Source organism: Vigna angularis, chromosome 3 (genome assembly GCF_016808095.1).
Source record: "Vigna angularis cultivar LongXiaoDou No.4 chromosome 3, ASM1680809v1, whole genome shotgun sequence".
NCBI lineage: Eukaryota > Viridiplantae > Streptophyta > Magnoliopsida > Fabales > Fabaceae > Vigna > Vigna angularis.
This window is the reverse complement of record NC_068972.1, coordinates 7,369,247-7,380,364: the sequence shown is the minus strand read 5'-3', so window position 1 is coordinate 7,380,364 and position 11,118 is coordinate 7,369,247. Positions and strand designations below refer to the sequence as shown.

The 11,118-nt window shown below is 34.5% G+C and overlaps 1 protein-coding gene across 1 annotated transcript; it reads left to right on the top strand.

The window, feature by feature from the left end:
- The first annotated feature begins 448 nt into the window (after window positions 1-448).
- Window positions 449-10,431, top strand: LOC108325965 (uncharacterized). The gene is made up of 7 exons (XM_017559141.2): window positions 449-1,293; window positions 3,311-3,389; window positions 4,730-4,875; window positions 7,544-7,667; window positions 7,821-8,006; window positions 8,945-9,016; window positions 9,132-10,431. The coding sequence occupies exons 1-7, from the start codon at window positions 899-901 to the stop codon at window positions 9,954-9,956; spliced, it is 1,827 nt and encodes a 608-aa protein (XP_017414630.1). The 5' UTR covers window positions 449-898; the 3' UTR covers window positions 9,957-10,431.
- Window positions 10,432-11,118: the final 687 nt, after the last annotated feature.

The following is an 11,118-nucleotide window of genomic DNA, read 5'->3' as shown; positions in this document are numbered from 1 at the left end:
CTCAGCATTTCAAAATTAAATAACCATTCTAACTTGGATGTTCTTTTCTTAATAATAATAATAATAATTAATGCTTTATTGTTTCTGTTTTCTTAGTTAATTTATTTAAATAAACTTTTGCAAAAAAAAAAACAACAACAAAAAAATTGCCATGAATAAGGTAATTGGTGGTTGACTAACATTATAATAGTTAATATGACGTAAATTACTTCTAAATACTATATTCTTTTCTAGTTAAAACATACCAATGAGGTATATACTAAAAAATGGGAATGAAAAATGAGTTTTGACAGTATAGAATAATACTGTCAAATATATACACGTTAAAACGAAAGTAAAATAAGGAGGATAAAACAATTGATAACATTTAAAAACAAGCAGCAATAATTAATAAATTTTCTTAATATTCCTCCTTTTCTCAATAAGTAAAGCAGAAGCGCTTTTTGTTTCCTCTTCGTTAAAGGAAAGTATCGCCGGTGGCTTCCTTTATAAACTGCAAAATCAATTTTTCAATGTTTCTTTCCCTACACTACCCTCAACTTTCACTGAAATTACTTACTCTACCACTACGCGAATCTTTAACTGAGGGGCCTCGCAGTCATTACGCATATAATACCACTACAAAGATTCATCCTCTCACGACACCGTTTTCACCGGGACTCACCCCCGCCAAAACCCGCTATTGTCGTCGCCACCCTATCACAAATTCATTTCCACTTTTGCCCCTCCATTGCGATTCGAATTCCAATTCGCCCCAATCGAAGTTCGATTTTGCAAAACACTCCATTCCAGAAGCTTCGATTCTCGATCGCCGAGAAACGGAGCCCTAAAAATAATTCTTCTAGGGTTTCTCTGTCTTTGCGTGGTTTTGGTATTGAAGTTTTTGATCCGTTCGGGAATGGGGGATCGAGGAGAGGACGAGGATTTGCAAATGGCGATTCGAATGAGCATGCAGCGCGCGACGCCGGAGACGAAGCGCAGCAAGCCGCAGGATGCCGCCGCCGGGGCGGTTTCGGAATCGTCGGAAGATTCGCCAGAGTCTAAGACCCGGCGGAGGGAGCTCATGGCGGCGGCGGCGGAGAAGCGGATAGCGGCAGCGGTGAGGGTTTTGCCATCATCATTGCCACCGGGGAAGAAAAGTGTTGAATTGGGGAGGAGAGAGGAGTTGCGTTTGAAGAGTGTGAATTTGAGTAAGGAACTTTCAGCGGAAGAAGCAAATCAGTTGTTTTCTATGGTGTTTGGGAATGAAGTCTCTAAGGGGATTCTTGCACAGTGGAGCAACCAGGGAATACGGTATTTTATAATTTCTAATTACTTATTAATTTATCTGAAGTGTATGGATATGTTACCAAGTGTAGGATTAACAGACACAAATCTTTAATATGTTCCTGTATTGAAACCCCTGTTGTATACTTTAATTTTCTAGATGATCATGTAATTGGTATGCCTCTTTTGTGCTTTGTTTTTCTTATTAAATGTTTCGATGCATATTCCTGCTTCCCCCGGTAATATTGTTATGCTATCCAGCTGTACGTGTTCCTTGTTTCTATGTGATTGGAGTCGGAGTTATTTCGGTTTGGATATAATGTGTTTGTTCTGAAAGAGGGTGTGTATCTATTTGTATCATATTTCTGATTGTGAAGTGAGCTTAGTTACTCATACAGTCTTGAAAATCCCATGATTTCACTGCCATGCTCTCACTATTAATCAATAATCAAATGCCAACCTGTATATTCTGGCATTGGAAAATACAATATATATATTACAAGAAAAGGGGGGAGATTGGAACTATTTTATCTTCAAAATAATGCATTTTCCCAGCAGTAAAACATATTGAGGGTTTTTTTAAATATACCTAATTGCTACAGCCTTGCTGAATGATCATTCAAAAAGTAAAACAATAAGATTTAGATAAGGTATAGGAATGCAGTAAAAATAAAACTGTGTTAGTTAACATAATGTCGATATGCCTTTCTTGCTCATTTCCTTTGGAGGAAGTATAGAACTTCCTATGTGAAAGCCTGACTAAGTAAATGAGGGACTGTTAGGGTTGAAGTTCTTATGTAGTACTGGTGTTAGACAAATTTCTTGTGTACGATTCTTCATTGATTGCTTTGATGGAAACAGTTTATGAAATAATTGGTTGGTTCTCCTTGCTTGATAAAGAATGAAAAAGTTCCTGTTGAAACGACTTGGAAAAAACTAACAAAAAGAAAACCACAGGAGAATGCAACATTCCTATTGAACATCATCCTTTTTGTATGTTGTAGAGGGGCAAAATTATTTGTCATACATAGTATGTTGTTCACTTGATGCTACATTCCTTCTTAATTAGATAGCAAAGCCATGCCTGGTGCTGTGGTTCCTTGATATCATCTGTTTGTTACTTGGAGAATATTTTCATTTTATTATCTTCTATTGAGGTATGTTTAATGTAATAACTAAATATTTGCACAAGATGTTTGTATCTTATCCTTGAATCAATGACCAATATTTATTATTTCGAAACTTGCTTCTGCACATCAAGGGCCATTGAACCTTTCTGCTGTGAAACTATTGCTATGCTGCTCATTTTCTATTTGTTAAGCATAATTTATGAATGGATTAATTTCACTGAAAAAACATCATTATAAATGAAATCGTGAACATGTGTTGTCATTCCTTGATAGTATTTGTTTGTTACTTGGAGCTATTTTCATTTTTGAGCTTCTATGGAGGTATGTTAAATATAATAACTAAATATTGGCATGACATGTTTGTATCTTGTCCTTTAATAAAGGGCCAATATTTCTTATTTTGAAACTTGCTTATCATGTCCAGTTGAACCTTTCTGCTGTGAAACTATTGCTATGCTGCACATTTTGTATTTGTGAAACATAATTTATGAATGAATGAATTTAACTGAAAAAACATCATTATAAAGGAAATCATGAATGTGTGTTTTCAACTCTTCATTTGCATGTTATATTTTTTAACATATTGATGTTTTGACTTTTGAATTACTTTTTGTATACCTTTTGTGAGTGTATAATACCTTTTATCAATTTGCCAGTTAGATACCACCGTGTTATCTGTTGTATTGAGTAGATTGTTACAGCTGTCATAGTTAGGTTCTTACAACTGATCCAGTCAGTTAGACACGCATCCGTAGTCTATGTGTAACTGCTGTAAACAGAAGCTCATCACTTCTATAAAACTCAGTATAATCAATTCAAAGTTTCTTTTCTCTTAAATTTGGTTTCCATACTTTTAAATTCGGACGATTGTGTACTTGCTTTTATTGCTAATACTTTGAAAAAATGCACCATAGGTTTAGCTCTGATCCTGTAACATCAATGGGCCTAGTGCAGCATGAAGGTGGTCCCTGTGGCGTTTTGGCAGCTATACAAGTAATTGCTACATTTTTTTCTATATTGTCCATTTTTCAGATCTGTTTAAGAAGTCCCTTTTTCAAACAATGAAAGTGGTACTGATCTGGTTGTGATAATTCCACTCCAAATAGGGACCTTCAGTATAACAAACCCAGCTAATATACAAACTGTTCTTAAACTGTTGGGACCTTTTTACAATGGTTTTGGGCTGTGAGGACTAAATTGTATCGAAGAGTGGAACAATAAGCACTAAATGAGTGCTTTAACATTTAGAATGTTAGACACTGACTGTGTGGCACACGTATTAACTATAGGCAGTAAATTAGTATTTTATAGGCAGAAAATATTAGCAAATGGCTGTATGATAAATCTATTCGGTGTTTTCTTTATATGATTTCCCATGTATATGTTTCAAGTAAAAGAAATTTAATGATGTCTTGTTACGCACATGTAAGGATGGGAATGGGGAAGATGACTGCAAGTCTTGATATCCACAAATATTAAGAATTTAAACATCTTGAGAAAAAGCATATTATAACTTTATTTATTAATTTTATTTTTTATTAAATTAAATAGTATTGCAAAAAACATATCAAGTTCATTTATATACTTTATAGTGATCTGTATACATAATTATTGTGTGCATGTGTTTATTCATTAAAATTCATTACAATTAAGAAAAAATAAATTTTATCTCATAAAAAAAGATGTAATAATAACTTTAAGAAGTAAATAGGGGCAGGTTATATCATCTCCACCCACACCCAGTGGAAATTCCTTTGCTTGTTCATTTTAACTTTTCCACTATATAGTAGTGTTGACTTTTGTTGATTCAATGAATAAATATATTGTTGTAACAACTTAGTTCGCTTGTGAGCATATAATTAAATATTCATTTGTTATTTTTATTTCATCTGTTTATTCTTAGAAAGAAATTTTTGGGTCTAATTCAATCTCATAAAACTAATTTGTAAAATAGAGTTTCCACTTATATATTATATAATTTGACCATATATCTTTGGTTGACATGACATCTCCAACACACCTCATAGTGAGGGCTAGACATCTTGAGTGTTAGACTAAATATTTGTGTGTGGTCTTGATAATGAAGACATGATAGACCCAACGGATCTTGTTAGGATAGACTCTAACACAATTGTAAAAGGTGGACCTTAAACTTAATTCAATATAAAAAAAATGACGTGTAATATAAGATTTTCATCCACTTATATATTATAATTTGGTAATATATCAATGTGCTATCTCCAACGACTATAAAGAATTGACGTAATGTAAATTCCCAAAAGCATGTTTTTGTCCTGTGTTGGTTTTGCTCATGTTTTTCTTTAACTTTTCAGGCATTTGTGCTTAAACACATCATTTTCTTCAGTGATGAGTTGAAAGATGTACCATGCCTGCCACAGAAGGGTCTGGGTGCATCATTTAAAAGTCTGTCTGTTCCATCTTATAATTTTTCTTCACTCACTGAAGGTGTAAAAGTAAGGTGATTAACTTTCTCCTTACCAGTCATTTGTGCTTAGCTTGGTAAAATTCATTATAATTAAATTATATTCATTTGTTGTATTCTGTACTTCATATCTTCATTCTGCAATTTCTTTGGTCTATAGGACCCTGTTTCCTGGTGTATTGTCAACGTGAATACTGTTTTTGATTCAATTAACTATCCTTTTTAATATTGTTTTATATTTTTGCTTTTAATAATTTTGAATTTTGATCGAGTTCATTGTTAACTTATTCTACTTCATGATTAGTAGACAGCAATAGTATTTGTTCAATCAACAAAATTGAGTCAGAATTTAATATAAAGTCTTTTTTAGGAACTTGGATACCACGAGGCATCTAAATCCCACATTGAGTATTATAGGATGTTATTTGCAATAAGTGTTTAGTTCACCCTCATCCCCCACCCCAACTTTGCAAGGGAGGTTTCTCAAATGCTTGGCTTTGGATCAATTGGTATTTGAGCAGGTTATGATTCTTCCGGAAAAGGCTACTGATGGAGGGGTTAAGGGAAGCATTGTAGAGTGTCAATCAACTGCTTAGACCTTGACTCTTTGGAGCAGTCTTTTATAAGGGCTTGGATAACCTCAGATGTTTAAGTCCCACATTGAGTTTATGAGATGCTCCATGTAGTAGTTTTGGGTTCTCTCCAATTAGCAACTACCTTTTAGGGAAGGGTTCTCCTAGTTACTGTCTGCCTTGATATGGACAAAAATGCAAGGGTACCCACATTTCCACGAATTGTTGTGGGCAAAAAAGTTGATTTGCTGGATAATTATTTGTTTAGGAACAGAACTTCAGGCATACATATAGCTACAGGTCAATCAATGAAAATAGTATACACCATGATTAGGTGTATCAATTTTACATACATGTAAGGAGAGAAAAAAAATGAAACTAAGTGGGTAGGAGAAAAGGTAAAGGAATTTAATACTTTGGGGTTTTAAGTTGTGGTTTATTGGCAAGCTTAAATCAAGAAATAAGATGGGTATAATTGTAGCTAACTTTTGAAAGAATGATGTTATAAATGTAACAGCCTAGCAGATAGGTTCATAGCTGTGTCTGTGATGGAAAATGGGAATACTTTATTTCGATTATTAGTATTTCAGGTAGGTTTTAAAGCTTGTACAAAAATAAAATTTTGGCAACTCTTAGAAGCTATAATCCAGCTAATACTATTAGGAGAAAAGATTTCTTCAGAAGGGAAGTGTATGTTTATGTGGGGAGAACATCCAGAGGTACTAGGATTCACATGTAAATCATGGCCTAGGAGAAGCAAACGGAGAGGGTAAATCTGCCATTATATCCTCTAGATTTTTCATTAGTTTGACTTTAAAATGGCTGAAACTTGTTTTATGAAAGGGGAAGAGCATCCTACGAACCTACAAAAGGAAGGTGGCATGAAGTTATTTTTAAGGAAATTATATAGAAAACTTTGCTTGCCTTTGATTTCATATCTACGGGAAGTTTGACTACCCAATTCAAAGTATTGGTTAATGCTGAGTAGGTTCTCCAAAAAACAATATACTTTTGATTTTTAGTGGAGCATTGTCAGAAGAATAAAAAGGCTTGTGTGTGATTCTTCTCTAATTTAGAAAAAGGCACATGGTTAGGAGAGGTATCATGGAGTGATCTATAGAAGAAAGGAGTTTGTAGTTCTTATTCATGCAATCTTTGATATATGTATGAAGGGTCATGGCTAGGGTGAGAAAGCAATATGATGCCACAAGTAATTTTCCATTAATTTTAGGTGTTAGAATATAATCAATTGTTACAGATTTGTAGAAAATTAACCGTTACATAATCTAAGAAATTAGGATGATTGATTCCTAATTATTAGGTGTTTTTATTATAATTGATTTTGTAAAATAGTATAAATACATACTGTGTGGTCTGCTTTAGACATACAATACATTCAGAACATATACAATTCTATATTAGGATTTCACCAAGTGTTAGTTTTGAGCTCGATATACCTTTACCTTGGTCTTAGTCTTATACTGGCTTATTAAGCATATTCAAGATTTGGTGTCTAAATAACTTTTCTTTCCCACTGTTTCATCAACTGACTATGGTGACCAAGCATTGGGGAGAAATACTTGGTCCTAGCTCTCAAATTATGTCTGCAGTATTCACTTCTTTTTTATTTATTTGAATCTGGTATTTAGTACAAGTGCAAGTTCTTGGGTTTTCTGTGGGTTCATAATAGTTTAATCTTTATTTCTCATTTTTCTTATTGAATGGTGAAGATTTCAGGTTTTCTGGTTGTGGACTTCATTTGCTTATTAGTATATGTCCATATATTTAAATGTGCTTATTTCAGATTCTCCTATGTCCAGCCTTTTGAAGGGATTTCAGAGGATGAGGTACCTTGGTTATTGTACTGATATTGGTTATTTATGTACATCTTGTTGGCAATAAGATTGAATTAAATTTCCTTTTGTTATCAGTGTCTTCTATTGTGATTCTACTATGACATCCTTATTAACCAAATCTATTCTTGTTGAATCATATTCTCATGGTTATAAATCTTGGTTCCTATCTGATGTCCTTCTGAGTTCCACTGGTCTTTAAAAGTGGTCAGCGTGTTCTTTCATGGTTTTATATACAGTGCTTAATGATATATTTCTGTTGTGGGATTTTTGTGGCAGGGCCCTCGTAAGAAGTATGGCTGAAATTTTATTTTCATGTGGAAGTAATAGAAGGGCTGTGATTGCAACTTTGAGCTTTCCAGAGAATGACATTCCGCGTTTTGAAGGGATTTCAGAGGATGAGGTACATTGGTTATTGTACACTGATATTGGTTTTCTGCATGGCATTTTGTTGGCAATATTTTGAATTGAATTCCCTATCTTATTGTTGTTGTCTTCTACTGTAACTCTCCCATGATAACCTTATCAGATGAATGAAGTCTTGTCTAATTAACAGGTTATTGCAAAATCACTTCAAGGTCTTTCTATTGAATCTGCCGTGGATCTGCAGAAAGTTCTTAGAGTCGAAACATGCGCATCACAAACAACTGCATTGCAACGGCTTGAAGCTAATCTTCCCTTCTTCCAAAGTCGAATGGGAGCATTGCTTTTCCTAATCTCTGCTTTACTTTCTCGAGGACTGGTATGTTTGCCTGCTTCCATCTCTTCTACTTCACATTGCATTTTACAGTCCCTGAATTCACTGTCTTTTAAAGCAAGAGATATTGGACTATTTTCCCCTACCATTTTCTTTTCTTCCTACTAAGAATCAACTACTTGTGACTGAATATACAAACTCTTTTTGCATAATTAGAAGAATTCTGCTGGGTGACTTGTTAACTGTATTATTAGCTTGATTGAGTTTATACTTCTAATTGTTTGCTCCTATAATTCATGTAGTGGAAAATAGTAGCGTATGTCTGTTTTAATGACAAACAGCCCAAAAAGTTTAAACCAATGACAAGGTGATAGAATTATTTATTGTGTTTTGGTTGTCCCGGTAGTTGGATGTAAAAATGCATGTATTTGAGATATGAGTGTGAGTCTTTAAAATGCTTGGAAATATGCAGGAGGCCAATGACAACCTAGCTAATTAATGTGTTGCTGTGGCTTGAATTGGCTTAAAAAAATATCAGAGTCTTTAAAAAGTGTGGTGTCCAATCACAGCCTCTGATTAGTATTGTTGATACTGAAATATTGTGGAATCTGGATTGAAGTAATGTGGATGACAATATCTTTCATAGTAGTGAATTAGCTTGCGTACTCAGGGATTAATATCGAGTTAGATCCAGGATTTTAACATCCAAAGATCATCTTAATCTGTAAATTTTGAGCTTATATGGGTTGAAAGCTGTGTAAAGCAGTGGGATAATTGTTACTGCATCCTTTTAAAGAAAACTATTTCTGTTTACATGGTTTTTAGAAAATTTTGAATCTATTATTTTTTCCCATCCTTTAATGTGATGAATAAAATGGTAAGTTAGATATGATAAATTCCACTGGATAAGTGAATTTGCATCAGTTGTTATTATGACTTGAAAAATTCTTAGTCAATGCATTTAATATTTTGCTCTCCTTTAGGACTTGGTTCAAAGCGACAGGGATGATCCCAGCCTACCACTGGTTACAGCACCTTTTGGGCATGCCTCTCAGGTATGATACGTGCTACATATAATTGGAAAGAGTTGCCATCCTTAAGTAATGCTGATAAATAATTTTGTACAACTAGAATGTGAGTTTGTCTTTTTCTTTGAATCTTGTGCTGCAGGAAATTGTGAACCTACTGCTCTGTGGGGAGGCTGTCCCTAATGTGTTTGATGGAAGGATGGATTTAGGGGGAGGGATGTTTCTGAAAGGTATATCTCGAGATGTGGAAGTTGGATTTCTCACACTTTTAGAATCCCTGAATTTTTGCAAGGTTGGTCAGCATCTGAAATCTCCAAAATGGCCTATATGGGTTGTGGGGAGTGAATCCCATTACACTGTGCTGTTTGCTCTAGACCCCAGCGTTCAAAGTGAGAATGAACTGGAAGGAAGGGAAACACAGATACGCAAAGCTTTTGATGCACAAGATCAGAGTGGAGGTGGTGGTTTCATTAGTGTGGAAGGTTTCCATCAAGTCCTCAGAGAAACAGATATCAAATTTCCACCAGAGAAGCTGGAACATCTTTGCTCCGCAGGGTTCATTGTGTGGAGTGAATTCTGGCAAGTAATTTTGGATCTAGACAAAAGTTTGGGAGGTTTGAAGGATTCATCAGGATTGATGGGTAAGAAGGTCTTTGATCTATACCATTTTAATGGGATTGCTAAATCAGATCTGAATGGCAGCCAAGTAAATTCTGCGGGTGAAACTCCACTACAAAGACCCCGGCTGACAAAATTGAGAGTTTCAGTGCCTCCAAGGTGGACGCCTGAGGAATTTATGGCAGATGTGAAGGTTTCATCTGCTCCTAGTGCTAGTGACTCTGCTGGGAAGGACAATGAAGTATCTAAACCGGAGCCTTCCCAGCATGCGCCTTTGGTGGACTGCATAAGGACACGCTGGGCCCGTGCTACCTGCAGCTGGTTTGGGGATCCTCCTAGTATAGTTTGAGAGGCATTATTTGGAGTCGTATGTGGAGCTTACAGGTGTTTTACAGGGAAAGCACGATCATTTCAATCAAGAGTAGATAAAGCCTTTACGTTTTATTTTGATGTGGTATATCGAGGCACATGAATAGGGGGTTCAGATCTCCAAATTTTCTCCAATATGTGCATAGCCGTTATGTAATGTGGATTGATGTATGTTGAACGTTCTCTTCTATTTTATCATGTCATTCGTAAGCTAAGAAAAAAAGAGGGGTGGAGATATTTATTGTCAAGCCTGCGTGTAGCATCCAAAATGCATTGCCACCAATTAGGAAGAGTTATATACAGTTCTTGGGAGGTTAGTAATAAACGTGAAAACCTGTTCTTGTTTCTGAAATTGTTGTAATAGTAAAGTATCATGTTTGGCTTCTGGAATTTGGGAAAATGAACAGTCATAATAATACCATCGCCTCCTCTGTTGTGGAACATCTTTCTCTTGAGATGAACGGTGTCTTTATTATTTCATGTGTCAGTCATTCAAATTCTCTGCACCCGGCATTGAGGATTTGAAGTGTCTGAAATATTAACATCTTCATAATTATGCGGGTTTGCTAAATAAGATTCGTGTGATCTAATGAATCTTATTACTCGTTCTTTGTCCAACATTGATATCCTTGGATACTATATTCATTTGCATTTTTGAATTACTTAGATATGTGACATTGAGATGTAATAAACTAGAAACGAAGTTATTTTTCATAGATGATTTTCACATAAGAGTGACATTTATATTATTTTATTTTAGTATGATTACAGTAAATAGTAAATTACATTTATTTAACCTTATAATTGGATTGCTGTAACACGTTGATATTGCAGATTTTTTTTCCTGTCTTACATAGATTCTTTCTAAAACTTCATATATAGCATACTTAGTATCATATTTACACAAAGTTTTGATTTTATGTTAACATTTGATTTTATGTTAGCATTTGAAGTTGAATTTTGATTTCCGATAGTGATCAAAATACTAGTCGGAATTTGGTTGTTGGGAACTGAATTCTGAATTAGTTTTTTATTATTATTTTTATTTAAAATTTCATTAAAATAAAAGGGGAAGGAAAAAATAAAAAAGTTATATGTTTTTGTAATGAGAAAATATTTATTTATATGTCTGAATGGGACTG